Source organism: Phaenicophaeus curvirostris, chromosome 1 (genome assembly GCF_032191515.1).
Source record: "Phaenicophaeus curvirostris isolate KB17595 chromosome 1, BPBGC_Pcur_1.0, whole genome shotgun sequence".
Classification (NCBI taxonomy): domain Eukaryota; kingdom Metazoa; phylum Chordata; class Aves; order Cuculiformes; family Cuculidae; genus Phaenicophaeus; species Phaenicophaeus curvirostris.
This window is the reverse complement of record NC_091392.1, coordinates 66,861,650-66,883,906: the sequence shown is the minus strand read 5'-3', so window position 1 is coordinate 66,883,906 and position 22,257 is coordinate 66,861,650. Positions and strand designations below refer to the sequence as shown.

The 22,257-nt window shown below is 40.9% G+C and overlaps 2 protein-coding genes across 9 annotated transcripts in view; one reads left to right on the top strand and one right to left on the bottom strand.

The window, feature by feature from the left end:
• Positions 1–22,257, top strand: part of MICAL3 (microtubule associated monooxygenase, calponin and LIM domain containing 3) — a 571,168-nt gene that overhangs the window by 217,851 nt on the left and 331,060 nt on the right. The gene's annotated exons all lie outside the window — the stretch shown is intronic.
• BCL2L13 (BCL2 like 13) overlaps positions 1–22,257 on the bottom strand; it is a 44,928-nt gene that overhangs the window by 7,961 nt on the left and 14,710 nt on the right. For both annotated transcript variants that reach the window (XM_069861086.1, XM_069861095.1), the window contains exons 3-6: positions 20,572–20,682; positions 19,448–19,604; positions 15,751–15,820; positions 9,697–9,840 (exon numbers count right to left, since the gene is read on the bottom strand). In XM_069861086.1, coding sequence (XP_069717187.1) covers positions 9,697–9,840; positions 15,751–15,820; positions 19,448–19,604; positions 20,572–20,682 — 482 coding nt within the window. The remainder of the gene's footprint in view (positions 1–9,696; positions 9,841–15,750; positions 15,821–19,447; positions 19,605–20,571; positions 20,683–22,257) is intronic.

Sequence of the window (22,257 nt, the reverse complement as noted above, 5' to 3'; positions counted from 1 at the left end):
CAAGCCAAGATGCCATTGGCCTTCTTGGCCACCTGGGCACACTGCTGGCTCATGTTCAGTCTCTGTCAACCAACACACCCAGGTCCTTCTCCAGGCAGCTTTCTAGCCACTCTTCCCTTAATCTGTAGCACTGCATAGGGTTGTTCCTCAATCCATATTCCTCCAGCCTCTGCTTCTGGGGCATTCTGGATCCACCACTCTTAACTTTTCCTTTTCCTCTCCTAGGGAAAATCAAAGCTGTTCTTTAGAGGGAACTCACAGATGATTTGACCATGATAAAAATGAACAAGTAATATAGAGAAAGCACCAGCACGGCCGCTATGGGGACTGGTAGCTGCCCAGCCTCAGCAAAATACCTTGGCTCAGGGTGATGTAAAGCTGGATCCTCAGCAGGCTAACAAGCAGATGGGGAGGCACCACAGACATACAAGGACCAGGCACTACTTACTCTGGTTATTTCCATGTATCAGGGCATTTTTTTAAAAGTCACATGCTTTGCTGAGCACTGTGACTGGAAATACACTTCTCTCAAGCTACAGGTAAGATCTCAGCATATGCTGAGGGTAACATGCAGGATAAACTACTTTGGAGACGGAAAGGAAATGAAGGGATAGTAACATGGGGAACAGGGTCTACGATAACTCCCCATGACCAACTCTTTATGTCTGCAACTCTCCACGGGGACAACACTGCGTGGCAGTAGGGACTGCTAGTTTCCATGTTCCTGATTGCCAAGGACTGAGGATGATGCTGGGGTGTTGGGACACTGTGTCCGTAAGTCTCTCAAAAAAACCCCATCACTCCCCCCACAAAAAGACAACAAAAACCCAACCCAGCACTCGGGACTCCCCAAGCAGAATTGTCCCCACAGAGAGTTGGCTGTGTAGAGGTGCCCCATGGAGAGCTGTCCTGCAGGGGGCTGGTCAGAGAGTTGTCCCTGTCCCCAGGGAACATGGGCAATCCTCAACATCTCAAATATTTCATTAATACATGTACCAACACTACATACCCATCCTGCCTTCAGCAGAAGGGAGGGCCTAGGAGGCTGAAGCATTTTATTGTTCCTTTCCTCACACTGTACAGACTGGCTGACCTCAAAAGAGTTACAAGTTGTTGGCTCCCGATAAATCAGAGTCTTATAAAGCCTGGCTGATTCCTTTCTGTCTTTACAGACAATTTAAGTTCCGTGTCAGTGCCTCAGGGACACAACTTTCCAAGCCTGAAGAGACACATGACCAGAGGTTGGGAAACCTGGGGGGGGAACTAAAACACTGTCTGTCAACAGGTTGTTTCACTACTTTCTCATTAAAAGCTTATCAAGTTTTAATTGAAAAGCCAGACAGTAATAGGCATTATTTAGGATACATGACTAATATTCCTTGAGCTGAATTAAGAGTTAATTCAGAAAGTCAAGAGGATAAAGCTAGGATATTGTGCTGATTCGGTTGAGGTTTGCATTTTTATTGCTGGTTTTTTTTTTCCTTCTTCTTCTTTTAAAGCAGCTGCAATAAAAACTGAATGACATTCAAAACAATTCTCTTGATTCATCTACAGATGTGCAGATGTGACCCAGAAGCAAAGCTCCCACAGACAGATTAATTCAGGACAAGATGGACCATGTGGAAGGATTTTTAATAAACTGAGGCTTTATATAAGCCCTACATTTTAGATTTAACTGTGTATAAGGAATGTATGTAAGCATTTCTTTATCTGCTTTGTTTATTGTAAACACAGTCTGTTGGTCCAGACAAGAAAAATCAAGAGTTCTTCTTTTTAAAATTCAACATGGGAGACTTCAAACAACGTGCTCTTCCTCATCCAGCATACTTAAGAGAACCATGACATGTATGTCTGGAAAAACAGCAGTGAGTCCCTCACCGCAGCACCCTGCCACTCCTGATCCCAACCACTGCCACCAGGTTGGAAGAGACCCACCGGATCATCGAGTCCAACCATTCCTATCAAACACTAAACCATGCCCCTTAGCACCTCATCCACCTGCACCTTAAACACCTCCAGGGAAGGTGACTCAACCACCTCCCTGGGCAGCCTCTTCCAGTGCCCAATGACCCTTTCTGTGAAGAATTTTTTCCTAATGTCCAGCCTAAATCTCCCCTGGCGGAGCTTGAGGCCATTCCCTCTTGTCCTGTCCCCTGTCACTTGGGAGAAGAGGCCAGCACCCTCCTCTCTACAACCTCCTTTCAGGTAGTTGTAGAGAAGAGCTGGCACAAGTGATGATGATGAGGGCAATTGGATGGTTCCCTTCTTGGCTAGAACACAGGAACAACCACAAAACCATAGATGAAATGCAAAGAGTAAATTTATTTGCATTGCCTCGTGAACTGTGGGATCTCCAAAGTGGCAGCCGGGCAGAGGAAACACAAGCAGGAATGCAGGCACCACAGAGCTCAGTCCTTGCGAAAGAGTGTGAGGGCAAACCTGCTAGATTCATCTGTATATCAAGGATTCACACAGGCATAATTTTCCACTGTGCTTTGATCCTTCCCACAGCAAGGCAGGAATCTCAAGGATGTTCGCTAGGGTGCCTCTGAGTTTATCACAGGCTTGTGTTATCTAAACACAGAGGCTCTCCTTGTCAAGCGCACAAGACTAAGCAATGATTAGCATGATGTATGTATTTTTCTACACCCCAGCTGCAAGTCACTTGAGCATGTTTACAATCCTCCTCACGAATCTTTTGTTATATTCCCACAGCCAGTCCTGAGAATATCAGCTTAGTTCTGTCAAGGTGGCATTTGCAGACCCCAAAAAGGACCTCCAGAAGTCAATCGCTGTTCTCAGCCTACATGGTTTGACTTGTCAAAATTTTCCACCAGACTTCTACAAGTGACATAAAGCACTTTTAATAAATGTGCTAGACTAGCCCTCAGGACAGGCTACATCCGTTATGCCACCGGGTGAGCTGCTCTACACAGCTGTAAACTGGTACCAAAACACTGAAACAAATACCTGAAAGCTCCTCCAATAAGTAAAACCCATCAGTCTGGATTCAGCTGAAGTCCTGCCAGCATCAGTATCAGAACTTTACTGAAAATCACCCTCGCAGCAGATCCAGAACACTACCAACCGTTAGCATACAGTAGAAAATTGCTGCCTTAAAAACAACTGCCAAGTTTCAGCTATGATTTAAAGACAGCAAACATAATCAAAGGTTGTCCCTCATGATGACCACACTATTTTTTACAGTCTTCTGACAGGTCTGTTATTCATTGTGTACAAACAAGCACATTACTAACTATAGTAGTGATTTTTGATAAGCAGCAAGAAGTTTAACTACACATAGGAAAAAAGAAGTCCTTATTCACCAGAATAATAATTCAGCTTGATTTATGTAAAGCTGCTTCTGGTGGAAAGAGATATTCACATCAAAATTCTGAATGTCTCCAAGATAAAAGTAACTTCTTTCCTACGAAACTAGTAGGAATAGTAGTACACGCTGAATCTGTAATGGAGGTGTTATTAGATAATGAATGGAAAGAGACTGCCATTAAGGGATCCAACAGAGCATTTACTGCATCTTGGAGAAGACTTTGAAAGCCCTGCCCCATAAGCTCCAAAGACCAGATCCATGCAAAATGCCTGTGTCTCATTGCTGTGGATGCTGTGTGTATTTCTTGTAGAGTTTGTTTTGGTTTTAAGTGTTCTGAAAAGCTTGACTAGTCTCCTCTGCTCAGTTAGAGAAGTATGAACAGGTAGGTTACAGTTAAGCCTGTTCGCAAAAGGAACGATGCAGACAGGCTACTTGCACAAAATTCATCTCCAAAGACACTAAAAAGCCCCCAGGAAAGCTATAGAGCCCCACGAGCCACCCAAAACCCCTAGATCTTGACTTTGTCCAGCGGAAGCAAAAATTCTGTATACAGGCCAGAGAGGAGTGCCACCTTGCAGGAAAATATATCTAAATTCCCCGAACTTCCCCCCTGTCCCCACCCCCAAAACTAAATAGACCCACATAAAATCCTTAAGGAAAAGAGCACCTTGAGGTCCAGGGGGGGATGATGGCAGAATGCAAACATTCCCGGAGAGTAATCTTTACCGTGGATAAGAAGTTCAGAACACTCAACACAGCTAGGAAATGTTTTAGGTGAGAGTTCTGACTCTATCTTGTAACATAACCCATCACAGAGAGAAATGAGGTTCAGTCACTACTTTCCTTATACCAACAGCAGCATAGCGACTGGGAACCCATCAAATGTATTTGTGCTTAAAATCTAGTGTCTGAAAAGCAAAAGGCAAGGAGCGATGAACTGGTCTGTGCGCAGGGATCCCAAGAGGTCTCCCTCTGGGGAAGTAAACAGATTTCCCACAATGACAAACTTTCCCAGAGCTGGAAATGCACTTATTGTATGATTTCTAGCTGTAATAGAGGAGTGTTTGCCAGTGAAGTCCTGTCTGGGCCAAGGGCTGTGCAGGCAAAGGCTGTGCCCGCAGACGGCTGCTGGGGTCATGACGGCTTCACTCCCACCCACACCAACCAGGCCGCAGTTCCAGCCGCTCTGTGACTCTGCCCGCAGCCCTGCCTCTTCGGACCCTCACTGCAGCCAGACCTGGCAGCGCTACCCTACTAATCCTTCTTAGAAATGGATTACAGAAGGGGTGGCTGACAACGCCCAGACCTAGAACAGTTCATTAACAAAAAATAAAAGTAACAAAAGGCTCTCGGGCATTCATTGTAGTGTTCGTCTGTGCAAAACTGTCAAGATGGGTGGAGACAAGAAAAACAGAGGAGAGTCCACAAATAGGACTGTGCTTTTATTATGGGGAGGAAAAAAAAGGGAAAAAAAGGAAAAAAGGTCATGTGAACCAAATCAGAGTGATATTGCAGCCACTGCTCTCATCCCCTTTGAGTACTGCTCTGGCTTAGGACAGCCTGCAGAAATGATCCTATTCCTCCCCTTGCGCTTCCAACACCACCTCTACCGCCTGCAGAGAGTCAGCACCAAAGCAACACCCTTTAAAGTTTCAGTCATAGCAGTTTAAATGGAAGTAAATTCAGTTATTTAGAGACCACTTTTTCAGACGGACTGATCTGAAGTTGTTGCAAGGTCTAGTTGCTCCTTGACCATTTAAAGTTCCTTCTCCTTCAGCCCCAAAACAAAAACATTCGTTACAGTACCAAAGAAGCTACATAGGATGTTTCACTGCCATGGTACATGATACAAGAGAAAAGTACAACCATTTTGAAACGAAAACTCCTTTCTACGACCTCCCCAATTAGATTGCCCTTTCTTGCAATGCTGCCATATTAAACTTATCTCCCCCCAGTGGAGCACGGCTCTCTATTTCTGCATTGTCATTCTCAAGGCAGGTACCTGGACTGCTGCAGAAGATTTTAATCTCCAGCAGCACAAACTGACTGCCTTGCTTTCCCAGGATGGCAAGTGTCGCTTTGCTCTTTTCTCCTCTAGATTGTTAACAGATTCTAGTATGCAGATTATTCAAACACCAGCAGCAAAGAAAATGTCAAAACTGGCAGAAAAGCCCCAGACAAAACACTGGAAACACAGAACAGCTCTTCTAAGGCTGAGATAAGAAACCCTAAACACTACGCACAAGAGAATTTACTTTCACGCTCTTCAATGTGGGCAAATAATGAGTTAAATTCAAATCCAGTTCATGAGATAAGAACCCTGGGAAGGCAGAGACAATTCCAGCTACGGGCCACAAATACAAATACCAGCCTCTTACTGAGAAAAAAAAAGGTTACTAACTGACTACTGATAAACTCTGATTGTGTGCACTTAGATCACCTCTTTCAAACAAGAGAAAAGCAGATGGGCTTGCAACATTAATATGAATCTGAGAAAAAAGGAAAACCAGGCAGCTTCCAAGTAATCTTATACTTTTCCTTTCCTACAGCCATTCCAAGCTATTGCAAGACAGATGAAATCTAGACACAGAAAACAGGATCTGAAGAACTTTAAAAGAAATAAATTATTTGGGAAGAAGGGTGGGAAAGGAAGAGGAAAAACATCCTTACCAACTGACTGGTCTTACTGTGCACTTTTCCAGGAGACCAAGACTTGCTTCTGATGCAGCAGCATTCAATCCTGGAGAAGTCAGACAGAGCAAAAAGGGAGGGGAAGTACTGGGAGAGGAGGGAGGGGAGAGGAAGACAAGGGCGGGATCAGAAGGAAAGGGGAGGAGAGAGCATGTACACTTTTCATCTGTTTGCTGAGCCCTAACACTACTTTCAGGAAAGAGAAGAATGAAGCTGCTGCTAAATTAGGCTGGGAATTGGTTTGCGATGGTTCAAAATAATAAGTGAATGAGATCTTAGCATGACCATTCGGGTTCAAAACAGAGAGTGAAGAGGAAGAAATGTGTGTCCCTACATGTGGCTATTTAGAAAACTTGAAATGCCAAATGCGCTTTTTGCTCCAAAAGGGAGATCACAACGAAACTTAAGGTCAAATGGGGTAAACGTAAGGGCTGCAGTCAAACGGGGTAAATGTAAGGGCTGCAGCCAAACCTGTGACTGCAATTAGTAAAAGAAGGAGACTGTCCAGAATAAAGCAGTATTTCCTTGTTTTCCTACAGTGCTCCAAACGCAACTTGCATCTACCTGCAAATCTAAGAGACTGGAAACTAAATGGAGTAGTCATTTCATCTCTTCACTCATATTTATGTTGGCAGCTGCATCCAAACACAATATGCAGCACATTGCAGACACCCCTGCTCAGGTTTTTTTCCTGAAGCAGTAAAACAGACCCGAGGGGAAGAGCACACCTAACAGCCAGAAGAATCACAGGATCAAAACACTGTCTGTATTTTAGGCCAGTCATTTTCCCACCACTCACCCAGCCATTACACCCCAGGCCCACCCTACCAGGAAAAGTGAACTGAATTACAATTTTAGAGCCTGAGGAGAACACTCATTGTTTCAACACATCATCTCATCACCATATCTCAGCAGACCAGGATGAAAAATCCAAAATTGACTTCTTACCTCACAGGCTCTATTCTCTAGTGTCCCAGATTTCCCATTCCTCACAAGCCACACCAGTTACCTGAAATCTACTGCCCAGCTGTCCAATTTCTCAACCTTTATTCCCTTGAGCTAGCAATTTTGCTTCTAGTTAACTGTTGTCCGTCATCCTTGATCAGATGCTTTCTGGGACCTAAAAGCCTCCCAAGGCCACAAAAGAACTTGAAGTCTCGCACACAGGCAGAACCTCAGGAGCTCTTCCAACCACATCCTGACTGCATAGCATGATGCAGCAAGCAGTCCCACCAGATGACACAGCTCTTTAATATTCTGCCTCCACAGATCTGCAGTGGGGCATAGGAAGGGCTCAGCTGACCCCTTACCTTCAGCTAGCTACTTCCCTCCTGGTAGGCTTCAATCCAAAAACTGATCCCAAATGATGTGGTGCCAAGGGAAGAGACAGCTCCAGAGATGCTACAGGACTTTTCACATCTGTCCCTGAGAGCCTGACTCCTGTGAAGCTCTCCTGTGCTCCTGAGCCATGAAAAAAATCCAGACAGGCTGTTCTGGTAGCTCCTCAGTTTTAAGCATGCTCTTAGCAGCTGTAGGAAAGACTTACCTTCACACTGTTCTGGAATTAACACCAAAATCGAACCTCTTGCTGTCACAGCAACATAATTCACCGGAGACTCCCGAGTTTATACATCGCCCTTACGGCTCCAGGAGAAGCATTACCGACAGCACACAGGGCTCCCGTGGTAGATGCTTATCTTAAAAAAATGCAACCCACTTGCGTGATGGCTAAGAGCCAGACAGGCAGCTCTCTCCCAGCCCTTCTCAGAAGCACGCACGCACTCTCCCACCCTCACCCATGCCCTGCTCCCAGAACACCATCCCACGAATTTGGAAGAAACCAAGAAGCGTGTCACTCAGTAAAAACATGCACTTTCATTACTGGGGCAAAAATAATATAAGACAATAAAACCATATATTGCTTTCCTAGTACCAAGTAAAGCCCAGTGGGTCCCCAACCCCATAGCAACTCACAAAAGGTTAGTGCTGCAACAATAATTCGTCTGGAAAGGGTTTTCATCGCCTTGTTCCTTTCCTCGCCTCTTCTGCTGTTTCAAAAATAGCTCTGGCTTGTTTGCTGCACCGCTTATGTCAGTTTGATTTTATGCCTGACTGGATGCATACAGACAAGCTCGTAGCCCATTAAACACCGACTACCCTGCTCTGTACATACATGCACAGTCACACAAACACAAAGCATACACCCCCCACTTGGAGGCCATGTGGAAAGTTAGTTGTTTTCAGAGGTTTTGCGCTGTATTAGGTATGTTTCGAGCACTCAAACAGGAACTAGAGAACAGACTGCAGCCTTTTCTGAGGTAAACCAGAAAAAAGCAGAAAAGCAAAATAGCGCTAATGTCCACCTGTCTTAAAGCTGCAAGTAAGGACCTTCTCTGTGATGGAAATACTTCGAAATGCAAGTGGATTTATCAAATGACCTTGGGTCATTTGGCTGCACGCTGTTAGTGTTTCTGTCTATTAAAGACAAAGCCTCCCAAAGGCTTTGAAAAACATTATCCATGATTGTCAGGAAAGGATATAGAAAGATGCAGATGTGCAGAAATTCTGGAAGAAACTACTCCTGAAGAGAAATTCAGGTAAAGTCCAGAAATAAGAACTTATCTGAATGAGATTTTTCCTACCAGCACTTTTTAGTCACTGGGTTTTCCTGAACAGCTTTTCTTTTTCAAATAAATCAACTTGCTGGAGCCATTTCACTAATCTGAGATTAGTTCCATTCAAACGTGGCAACTTTCCCAAACTCAGTAATCTAAAGCTCAGCCTCCTTTCACACTGTTCTAGCTTCAAGACCCAGCCCACTGGCTGCGAGCTGCCTCTGTGATGCATTTTTAAATGTAACTTTCTCGGCGTGCCATGACTCAGGAATTTTGGTTACCATGAATTGAAGATTTCCACAAGGAAACGCAGCACAAAGAAATCCTGATTGCTCATTCTCTCCACATTCCTACATAGCTATAAAATCCAATATACATTAGCTATTCTATCACTTATTATAACAATAAATTAGTACCTACTGACATTGCTGTATGAAGTGCTCCCTAATAATTACTTATCTGCTAAAATATCCGCTGAAATTTAAGAGGAGAAAAAAAAAAAAATACACCATTTCCAAGCAGTCATCTGAGTATCAAGATAACATTAAAAAAATAATCCTCTAGAGCACAGCCTCTTTTGTTATGAGTGTTTCCTTCTAAGTGCAGTTCTGAGTGTATTTTAACAGGAAAGAACATACAAACAAAAACTCGCTATACAGCAGCATGCATCAGCATCTTAACACACAGCATGTGTCACAGTATGAAAACTACTTATTATTTGATATCTGAGGACCTTTTCCATTTTAACGGTGAGCCAACCAACCAGACATGTGAAGCAGTGAAACAGACTGCCTGTGGAAATGGTGGAGTCTAATCACATAGGTCTTCAATGTCAGCACCAGAAATGAATGGCTAAAAGTCAGTTCTGCCTTGGGGCAAAAAGGTGGAATAGATGACTACCCAAGATCCCTTTCCAGCTATGTGGCCTTGATCTTTCTGCTTTTTTTTTGCTTTTTCTGGGCATTCCTTTACTCCTAGCAATCCCTCTCAGCTTTCAATCCTAGTAAAACTAGTATCACGCTTTGAAGAAAGTATGAAAATTATACATTGTATTCTCACCCATCCTCCTTGTTGAATGATATAGTCTGCTGAATAGTCTTCTAGATATGTCACTCCGAAGTTCACAAGTGCACTCAGTGGTTCCTGGCCCCGTCTGGTTAACTCCATCAGAAATTGTTGTAGCAGAACCAGGGGTACCAAGACCTTAAAAAAAAACAAACCCAAGAAATGTGAATAAACAGAGAAAGCTTTATCAGTGCTGTGTAGGTAAACTAGAAGAAGTCACGTGATCCACAGAAAAGGCCTGAATCTACAAGTCAAAAGATATCGGAGACTGCACACTTCATTGTACATAATACAATTCAGTAACTAAGCAGCACTCAATCTGGTAAGCAAAACACCACAGCTTAACTTGAGAGTTTCACAGAACAGCACTGCAGTGCTTCCTGAAGTCCCATTTTTTTCCAACGTAAGGTTGAGATAAAGAAGCAGAACAGGTCCAGAACTTGCTAGCCCAGAAGCAGAAAGATGCAACATTATAAATAGTTCAAAGGGATATGCATCCAAATTGTATTTAAACAGCAAACTCGCACACATTCCTCAACACAGCCACAGTCTCTTTAGAAGTTTACACTTGGCTTTCAGACAGGACAGAAACAAACAACTCATCCCAGCAGCCTATGACTACAGACATGTTTAACACGACAAGCACAAACTTTTCTCCATGTTAAACTCTCCTGTGCCAAACACTACAGAACTCCCTCTCTCATTTCCTACTTACTTTCCTTTTTTCAAATCTTTTGTCTTTAACTGAATGCTCAGTCTTTAACCAAATATGAATTGCTGTAGAAGATGTAGCACACTGTGACCCCATCTCCTTCATATTATAGAGTTCTAGACACTTCCTTCTGAAATCTTATTTTGTTCGCCTAAACAACATGCAGTTCAACTTTTAAACTCTAAATTTATTCTCCTAGAGCACGACTGGCCCTCTAGGCAAAGTTTATATGCAGCACTCTGCCAAGTTCAGGAAACCAGCATGAAATGAAGTCATTAGCATCTAAATTACGATACAAGAGAAAAATATTTCTAAGTTTTACTGCCCTTAGTTTGTGACAACTTCATGGACCATCTATTCACTGTGCGAATAACATTGTTTCCCAGCTGCACAAGGTAAGGGAAGGCTGAGGGGAGATCTAACCGCTCGCTAAAACTCCTTGAAAGGAGGTTGTAACAAGGTGGGTGCTGGTCTTTTCTCCCAAGTGACACATGATAGGAGGAAGGAAACGGCCTCAAGTTGTGCCAGGGGAGGTAGCTTAAACTGGATATTAAGAATGATTACTTCAGTGAAGGGGTGGTCAAGCACTGGAATGAGCTGCCCTGGGAGGTGGTTGGGTCACTATCCCTGAAGGTATTCAAAAGATGTAAAGATTTCTTGTCTAGGGACATGGTTTACCGGATGGCTTGGCAGTGTTAAGGTTAGCTTGGACTTGATGACCTTAAAGTTACCTTTTCCAGCCTAATCAATTCTGTGATACTGTAAATGCAGGCTAATACTACTGCTAAGACTGAACTCCAAACCCCTCCTTCCTTTCCCAGTCTCCTCCTCCTTCAGCCCAACATTATCTTCTGTAAATATCCTTCATTACTATTGCCAGAAATCACACCTTAGGATTCAAAGCTGGAGGAAGATGAATAGGAAAAGTAGGTTGGGTTTTGAGACGTACTAAATTCATCGCGGAGTCACACTGAGATGGATGACTGAAAACAGATGGGGTCTTAAAAATACCTGTAATCTGATAAATTTAACATGTACCAGCTGATTAACAACTCAGAGTCCAATTCTATGACAGACAGGTTATAGTACTGTTCTTCTGGAGCAGTTAACACTGTAGTCACTTAAGAAGGAACGAGATGGTGCTGGAATTTTAAAAGCCTTGAGGTTTTTTGAGTTTCTTATAATTTTCTTAACTCGGAGGTAGAAGAGGTGCAAACTTACAGGGCAGAAACATAAGGAGCAGGTCAGGGTGAGGTAAGTGTCAGAAGAAACTTCAAACTTTTGAAACCAAGAACATGCTGTCAAGACTAGGCATCTTTCAGAGGCTTTGGGCACACCCACATAACTCTACAACAGCAAGAACACCAAGATCTCAAAACATTTGACATTTAATTTGAAGGCAAGAGAAACAAAGGATCAAAAAAAGGCTGCTTAGAAAGTGAAGGGAGATGAAATGCTGGCATATTGAACATGATTTTTGCCTTCTGTCTTTGCCAACTTAAACAGCTAAACCATCCATTCCTCCCTAATTTACCAGGTCTCTGCAGGCCCTAGGAGCAAGGGACCAAATTCAAACTTCAATATCCAGTCCCATACAGACCAACACACACAACCTGGTTTTCTTTTCCCAACAAAATTATTGACTCGTCTGCCTTTGACAACAGTAGGAAGAGGTTTGCGTGCTACTACCCCTAAGTTAATGAAAAAAATTACCTACTTCCATAAAGGTTAACAACAGCTTTCTGTACTTCAGCAGCAATTGGAATGGTGATGAGATTTAACTATATCAAAGTAAAAATACAGGCTTAGCAATTCAAAGCAACTGCAATTCCCTCCACCAGTACACCTGGGAACGAATGCTAGGGGCTGTTTGTATTTTGACTGAAGAAAAACACGCACAGTATCAAGCACAGCATGACAGAAAGTATTTGGCAGGAGAAAACTCCTATGAAATCATTAAAAAAACCCAATCTTAGTATAAAAGATTTCTGATTGTGTAAATGAAAGATTTCTCTCATTTACACTACTGCAATCCCTTAGTACAACAGCACAAATCTAAATGTACATACAAACTAAAAGCTACAAAGCTACATCCAAAGTAACTGCCCCTTCTGTCTACCTTTTGACTATTTCAACACAAAAGTTAATTTAGCTCTTTACAAGATCATTTCTTACATTTTGTTTTATTATTCTTTGGCTCTAATTATCAGTAAAAATGAGGCATTAAGATGCTTGCTAACCCGAACTGAGCAGTTAAGCTGACTCTCAGTATCAATATTTGTTATGCTTTTATCTGATGCACAATAATGGGATTATGTATTTTTGGAATATGTATGTGATATTCAATTTTAAACAAAAAGCATAAAAACTCAACAGTGGAGTATTTAAAATTTTTACTGCATTTATTTTGTTACAGAAATATAATTTGCCCGAAGTTCGAGCTGGTTTTAGTTTGGTTTTGTTCCAAGTGCCTCATTTCAAATACAAGATGAAGACCCCGTCTTGTTTTTATAGAATCCAACATTGTGCCTATTATTTTCACATCACAATTTCTGAGAAATAATTTCTTTTCCTGATTTTTTTTTGCTGGGAAACAGTACTCTTAATGCCTGTGGGTAAAATCTGCTTCTGTGGGATGCTAATAGAAGGACTGATGTTCCTACATATTAGTTTATCTTGCAATATTTCTTCACTCAGATCAATATTCATGTTGTAGTGACTGAAAACATCCCTTTACATCCCATGTGCTAGTCAGTTAACCAAATACCTTCAGCCATTCAAACACACCATTGCACTCTGGGAAAGATCCACATTTTTAAGTGGAAAAATTAACAGCTGTGTTTACAAATGTCTCCTTTCTGCTAGTGCCTGTATAACGAAAAGATTCTTTGAAAACTGGTATGACTAAAAATGACACCTTCCCGATCGTAAACCAGACAGATCAATCCTTTGTCCTCATTCAACCTCCAGCCAGTGAGGTAATCCAATACCTCCCACAAGTACACGCTTACCTACGTGCCACATCTCTCATTCACATAACTACAAAGAAGATTTGCAAAGACTACTCTGAGTCTGCTTTGTGCCACAGAGATACTGGGCCTTTCACGCATCAGTGTGGGGCTTTTACACATACATACAGTAATACATACCTACAACAGCAAAGGCTCAGAAATGTAAAGCGAGATTTTATGTACTAGGTCGTAGGCTACTGAAGGCAAAAAACCATCTTGCTGTGCAAGATGCCGCGACCAAGCACAGCAGATACAGATTACATGTAAGTGAAAACATATTTCATCTGCTAGCCTCAGGTTTTATTTCTTCTAGGATTCTGTCTGTGGGGAGGCATTTCCACGTTTTTAACTGTTTGACAACTGCTACAGCTACTGTGCATCTTCAGTTTCTGCTCCACCCAAGAAACAATAGGATATATAAGGTCTGTAAGCATATAAGAGGGAATGATGTATTATTCTGGTCAACTAGCTCAGCTAGTTGTATATTTTCTTATTATTTAGTCATAAAAGGCAGTTAGCTTCCATTCTCCCAACAGACACAATTTAAAAGTATATCCTTCAGATTTTCACAAATTTAAGGCCAGCATAGCCTCATTTTCCTACTGCATGCCTGCTAATTGGACCTAACCCTACGTCTACTTATAGATACTTCTATTTTTCTAACAACTACTTCTTTAGAGTCAAAAGTAAGCTAGGTTGAGGTTGGAGGAAAGATACCTCAATCTATTCTATTATAAAAGGCGATTCTGATCACGGTGATAAAGGAATTTAAAAGGAAATGAAACCAACATAAGTGTACTCCATGTCCTCAAAACAAGTATTATTAAAGGAACTGCTAGGCATTCCTGAAGCATCAGGCTACCCCAAAGAAAACAATACAAACAGATGCTGTATTGTTCTAAAAAAATTCCATTCTGGTTTGCTTGTGGACTACAAATTTTGTAGCAACAAACATTACAGGTTAGCAAAGACGATGACCACACATCTTCTGGATTACATTCGCAACCACAAGGTGATCCACTAGCTACAAGGGCTGCACAACGAAGCAGCAATGAAGGCTGAATCATAACACTCCAAATGCGGCTGATCCATCTACCCAGGGCTCTGTCTCTTCAAGAGGTGTGTACCAATAGCATATGGAGACGCAGTAGGCAACCGACAGGCTCCATCCACCTCCTCCCTTGCCAACTGAGTCACCACTGCTTTTCTGCTCGTTTTTAGTTTTCACCAACTGAAAAATAAATGTGCTAGCTTAAGCCACATTCTTGATAATCACATTTCACGGATGTTTAAACTGAAATGCTATGAATCACAAGACGATAAACTGAAAGTGCATGCGCACTAATTAGAATTGCTGGAGCCACAGGCAGTAACTTGTCAGGCAATGTTTAATAAACTGCTTTAAAAGTACCATCACCCTTAGTTAGATGATCAGTTTCTGAAGCAGGCAGGGTAATCTAGTTAAGGAAAAGTATTTCTGGAAGAAAAAGAAGTATTTATCGTTCTATTTTAAATTTAAGACTATTTAACACCCAATTTGTGATTAGCTTTGCAAATAGTTATTTAATTCTTCCATTCTTTTCTGATACTCACTCTGTACCCACCAGAGAATGATTAGGATGATGAATTTGAATGATTAATGAAGGATTAATCTGTGAACAGTAATTCTACTCATTCTATAGTAAAACTTACATAAGATTGTTCATTTAAAGATCTGTGGTTTGTTTCTAAAAGAAGCTTCATACCATTTGTGATAACTACTCCTGAAACTCCTGCAGCCACATCACCCTTATGTTTTCCGAGCAATATAAATATTGGGAAGATACTATCCATTTTTATTTTCACCATGTTTAGTACTTTTTTTTACATATATTTTGAGCCTGAGATGGAAGCAAAGAAACAGCAGAGATCTTATATGAAAACAACTGCCTCAGAATTCATTATGAAACTGCTAAAACTATAAATCTCTCTAGGGAATATAAAAATGTTTACTGATTATTGTAAAAAAACTTATGCCAAGCAACAACTCCTTTCCTTTTACTATAATAAAAGAAAACTGACCTAACATTTCCATTAGAAGCATTCTGGCTAAATTATCCAAAACCTACATATGGTTGGACTCGATGATCCAGTGGGTCTCTTCCAACCTGGTTATTCTATGATTCTATGATTATGTCCACATCTACCATCCTGAGAGTGAAAATTAACCAAGTCAGTTCTTCTCATTCTTATTGCTCTCTGAAGCATAACTATACCTAGTAAAAAAACACTGTGGACGTCAAATAGACGCCAGAGATACTAAAGTGAAAGTCACTTATCTGCTACCTTGTTCCATCCACTGGCATGAGCAGTTGTCTCTTGTGTGCGTTCCCGATATTCTTGATATGTCACCGGCCTGCAGAAGTTAAATCAACACTGTAAGTTACAAAAGGAAACAAAAGAACAAAAATAAAATAAAATTCTCAGTTTCCAGAAAACAAAATATTTTCACATATATTGCAGCAAATAATTTTCAAGAGCTAACAAGCCTCCTGTTTCAGGACACAGAACACCAGCACCAGACAGGATCAGGAAGGCATCACCTTCTTCCAGTTACACAATTTCATATAATTAAATGAACTTCATAAGACTTTGATAGTCTACAACTTAAAGGACATTATCTAACGTCCTACTTATCAAGGTAGATTGTCTGTTATGCTACCAAAATTTCTAAGCTCTTGCATATGACTTCTTACAATCTGAGACTTTAAAAAGTTCCACTAAGAAATTCACAGGTGAGATAGAGGTCAATGCCAAGTGAAGATTTTATAAACAACATAGGCTATGAAGCAACACAGGCTGCCCGACTGCATTACATTACAGTAGAAGCCTTTATTGCAGCCTTTCAGTACTTAAAGGGGGCTTATAAGAAAGAGAGGGAAAACTTTTTAGCAGGGTCTGTAGCAATAGGACAAGGGGTAATGATTTTAAACTAAAAGAGGAGAAGTTTAGACTAGATACTATGAAGAAAATCTTTTCGCTGAGGGTGGTGAAACACTGGAGCAGGTTGCCCAGAAAGGCTGTAGGTGTCCACCCCTGGAAAAACTCAAGGTCAGGTTGGATGGGGCTCTGAGCAAGCTGATCTAGCTGAAGATGTCCCTGCTCACTGCAGGGGGTGTTAGACTGGATGACCTTCATGGCCCCTTCCAACCCAAACCATTCTATGATTCTATGATTTGCAAGAGACAACACTTTTGATCACAAACCCCCCTTTGTATTTCAGTAGATACTTCTATTTTAGATTCATCGTATCACTAGACTTCTCTGAATTGAGATGATGAAATTCTCCTCTTCCATACTCTCACCTCCAACATCATATAGTATCTTACAGTCAGTAACATAAATAGACTTTCCACCAAGTGACAGTAGATGTACTACTTCAAAAGCAGTTGTCCTGAGCCAGACCATGACAAAAGTCCAGACTTTAGTTTAAGGTAAATAGTGGCAACTGGTATTGGACAGAAGACTGCTTATAGAGCATGACAGGTTCTTGGAGTTCAAACAGCCTACTGTACCTTAACCTACTTGTTTACGTGCATATAAGAGGACAGGAAATTATAAGCAAAATAAATAAGCATGGCATCAAATAGCACAACTGTAACAAACATGGGTAAAACAACAGAGTTAAAGCATACTGGGGAAAACATAATTCGGGTTTGTCATTTTAAGTACATTCTCTTAACTTCTTTGGTACATTAGTTCCTTTAAAACGCAAATCCAAATTAAATCAGTGGGATGAGAAGAGCAACAACAGCTGCAGGAAGGATATTATCAAGAGATTAAACAGTAGGTCTAGTTTGCCTTATAAAAAGGCATGCGTGTCAGCACGTTTTCACAGGCATTTCAGACTTTGTATGTATGTAAGTACGTATACAAATAAAAGATACTTGGAATGCAAACATTTTCCTATAGAAAATACAAGAAGCCTAGAACATCAGGCTACTGACAAGTTAGAACCACTTAATTTTCAAGAACCTCATCTCAGGAACTCTCCAGAAATTATCAGCTTAGACTGTACCGATTAAGACCCCTCCGTGTCAGTCAGCCAGCCGATCACCTACACCCTTTAAGACATTCAAACTTAAAATGCTGTTATTTCAATTTACATTTTCAGACACACAAAAAGGATGGATCGCCAGGCTTAAGGCTAATTTTCCAATTTGTCTGGCTGTTTTTTCAGTTTGTAGGGAGGTTATTTATCAAAACCTCAGCTCGTCAGAAGATAAGTGCAAGTTTTTAAGATCACATGGGGCAACTGCCTGGCTTGTAAAGACAGATAAGGTTCAACCATTTCTGGAGGAACACATTAGCATCTCTCTTGCCTGCTTGAGAAACAGGTACCCCACAAACTCTTTTCAGTGGGTAAATAATAGTCTTCACAAAGCCAAACTTAATTTTGGCCTATAAAAACTGCATATAGAAGGAGACAGTACATATATTAGTTTCTGAAAGTTAAATGATGATTTGACAGAATGTATTTCTCCCTTGGATAACTCATGGAAAAAGAAACAACCACCTTCTTCTGTCTGGTCAGATGTTAGAAGGCATCTTTGCTGTGAATTCCAGGTCAGTCCTAGAATCACAGGATGGTTTGGGTCAGAAGCGACCTTTAAAGATCGTTGCAGGGACATCTTTCTCTAGGTAGCCCAAAGCCCCACTTTACCTGACTTTGAACAGTCAGTTTTAAATTATATTTGTCATTAAAAGTCAACCCTTAGTTGCTGACTAGGCAGCTAGTTAAGGAATCACAGAATTGTTGAGCTGGAAGGCACCACTGGAGAACACCCTGTCCAACCCCCTGCTCAAGCAGAGTCTCCTACAGCAGGTTGCCCTGCACCATGCCCAGATGGCTTTTGAATTATCTCCAAGGATGGAGACTCCACAACCCCTCTGGGCAACTTGTGCAGCGGTTAGTCACCCTCACAGTAAAAAGGTGTTTCCTGATGTTCAGATGGAATGATTTCCAAACTCATAATCTTCTACAAGTTCACCATAAAGAGTATGACCTTCATGAGGGCATGAGATGCTTCTTCAGTGCATGTGTGGAAGCCTTAAGTCCTATGCATCAGAAAATTTATACCAGACGCTCATATCTAGGCTTCCAATACATCATTGCTCAAACAGCTCATGAACAGCTATGGAAACTCTGCAAGAGTAGCACTGGAGATTCTCAGCTTCTTTTGAGTGGTATTATTTAAACCAATCCACAAAACAGACTCTGATACATATTTGCTAATGCTGCCTTCACAACTGCATTTATGTAACTGTCCCTAAAGTAGCATCTTCCAACTTTAGCTCTCTACAGATATACCTTGGAGGTCACTCAGAACTGCCAGAAGCGGTTCCTGTGGATCCACTAAAATCAGGCTGGTAACTTATGACAGAAAACCAAGCAACCACAACAATTTTAACAATTTGCAAAAGACACTAATCAAGATACTAGCATGCCAAGTACAACGTGCTATTTAAACAACCAGCTTAAACTAGCAGGACAGCTCTTAAGGCACCAAAGGATAGCCCAGGGGCCCACGTCTGCTTCAAATGTGTACCTGAATTACGGTCACAAAGCATCTCACTATTATCCTTTCAGGGAAACTCTCCCACTGTAGCCAGACTACAAATGAACCTTCATCTCCACTCTTCACTACAAGGTAAAAGAAGTTAATCTGGCTACAGCCTAGCATTCATAAAATTGGAAACCGCAACTGGCAGCTGCCAGTTTCACCAGCAACTCAAAGGACTTTGTCTTAGAAGCTCCATCTTAAAAGCTTAGAAAAATGTTAGAACTTACACTACTGCAAAGAGCAAATACCACCAAGAAGTATTGCCACTTTATAACACAAAACAAAGAAACAGACAGATAAAGGAACATTGAAAAGGAAAGAAATGCAATACAGAAATGCAGTCCCATCTTTAGCATTTCAGTGGCAGTCACAATGCAAAAGGAAACACCTTCCCTTTGAAAAAGTAAACAGAAACTCACTTGCTAAGCAAGCTCTGCAGTGCTTTGTGCAGATGTTCTTTCAATTCCTGGGACACTTTCTCCCCCAGATGAGCCAGGCAGTCTTCTATTGAGCTTTCTGGATTGGCAGGACTGAACACTGGAGAAGTGTGGCAGTCAAATCCTGTAGTGGTAAATGCTGAGAGAAAAAAAGCATACAAAATAAAATAGGTTCATATGAGAACAGTCTCAGATTTCTTACCCCACCAATTAACATAACTTGCATAAGGGATGTAGAAATCACAACTCTACCATCAAAACACGCTATGAACTAACTGTAATAAACCAAGTACGGTCCAAATACATTCTGCAAGTGGTACTTACAAGCCACAGATGACTTTGACCTACAACTCCCCTCCAGCTCTTACCTTAAAACTGCATCCTAACCAGCAAGTTAGCTGAATGGGCAACTATTCACAGTTTTAAGCTGACGCCAACCCTGACAGAGGAGCAAGACAGGCTGTTTTCCACAGTAAAAATCTACCCACACACGGATGTATCTGCAGCAGTTTTAGAGTACCATTTTCTTTAAATAATATTTTGTTCATATAAACTTTTCCTTCTCAGTTTAAAACACCTAAGAAAGGTCTGCACAGATGAAAATAAACAGATCTAGAGTCTTTCTACTTCAGATTTCCAATTTGCAACACACATGCAAAGCAAAGATTGTTTCCAAATCATCCCGTGCTAGGAGTCCTATGAAAGCCACATCTATAGGTCAAAGTATGCCACAAAAAATAAACCTGGTGAAGTGAGAAATCTAATGGTTTAAGTTCACACTCCCTTGAATGTTAGCTGCTGAGAAATTACTTCACTGCTGTCATCAAGTGGAGCAGCTTAAGGGCTGCTTACATTTCATTATTTATAGTAGCCTATTAAATGTCATTCAATTGTTTGCTTTGGCAAGACTTCATCGCTCCAAGGGGTAACGTTTAACTATTTAACTTCATGTGACAACTTGCAGAAATCTCAAGGCTGGGGGGAAGAAGGAGAACAGAGAGATTCAATGCCCCCAAAAATTTCTTCAACTAGAGTCCCTGTTATAAATTAACCACCATTATTGTGCATAGAGGTTATTGACTGAAACAAGAAAATCTGAAAAGCACCTTCCAAGATTTCTTCATCAAGACGTTTTAGCTCCTCCTCGATTTCTATTTTAATCTTCTCCAAAGCCTCTTTCTCCAAAGCATGTTGTGCCATAAGCTGTTGCTGAGTCCCTAAAAGGAACCAGAGAAATTATTCAAATGTAGTATTTCCAATAACGTAGATAAGGGAACATGATACTGAAATATTAACTATAAAGGAATTCAAGGTGAAAGTTCTATTTCAGATAGCACACAAAAAGCATGATCCCTTGAGGGCACTTATTACAAAAGTTTTATTATTTGAAACCAGAAACACATAAACTTCCGAGCCTACTCAAGACAGAAGTGCTTTAAATGTGAACACATATATATCAAATTAGAACTGTAAAGCCACAAATAGAATATACAATAGCTTTAAGAACAAACTTATTTTAAATTTAAGACCAAAATCAAACCAAGGCACATAAACAAACAGTCATTAAAACTAACAGACTCATTATCAAACTACACCAAAAAAAGCAGACATAGGCAAAAACTTGATTTTTAGTAACAAAATATAAAATTAACACTGATGCCTGCAAAATCTACAAAACTACGAGTAACTATGTAATTACATTAATTAAGAGTCCCAAGATCTATTAACAGTGCATTATTTCGTTGCTTGTGAGGAGTCTACAGTCCACAATGAAATTTTTTAAGACTGGGTTCACAAGTAATACAGTCAAAGGACTCCAAAATTGTCAGTCAATCACCAACTCTCATCTCCTAATCGAGTCCTTTAGGAATTTGAAATGGTTGCCATATCCCCAGAAGTACACATGCCATGGTTTGGCACCACACATACACATTCTGCGTGCTGACTCTAGATATCGGGTAACAAGAAGTTGTTTTAGGCCATCACATTCAGGATTACACAGACTCTCACCATTTTAATTATTACGCTGTACCAAAAGAGACACAAAACTGTTTCCAAACAAGCAAAGGTATTTAAAACATTTGAATCTTAAGGAATTGCCTACTGAATGTCAGCCTTTCCAATATAAGGCTACAGCCTCATAGCTCCCGAGGCAGCTACTGAAGTAACTGCTTTATAGGATGGGTACTAATGAAATGAATGAAACAAAAAACAAAATGAAAACAAAATTCCAGCTCAAAATTCTTGCTATTTGGCTGCTTTTTCTTTGGGTTTGCTCATCTTTATTTCTTCCATCAGCTTTCAAGCATGTCTTCAAATCTCATTCTTAAAGCACACTACAGAGACTCTCCATTAACTGCTGTCAAATTTTCTCCAACCGTCACTGAATCAGTAGCCTCCCACTGAAATTTTCTTCTTGTCTTTCAATTCCTTAAAATGTCCTAGAGATAAAATGGATCTCTATTGTACCCACACAAATATAAAAGAGAATTTTGTATTAATTTATTCCTGAAATAAATAAATAAGCAAACAAAATGGACCACAAAACTTACCTTTGCTAAGTAATCCCTCTTCTAGCCATTTCTTTCCCTAGATTTTGGATTAATTACCACTTCTCATTAGCCCTGCACTCTGCTACTTTCAACAGTATCAGTGACCAGGTTACCCAAACCACATTTTCTTAGCTCTCTTACTTCAGAATATTCCTTACTTTTGTGGGACCTCATGTTCTCTTGTGCCCACGATTTAAGCACCACCTCCTGGCTGACCTTCTGATAACGCTGCCCATGTCC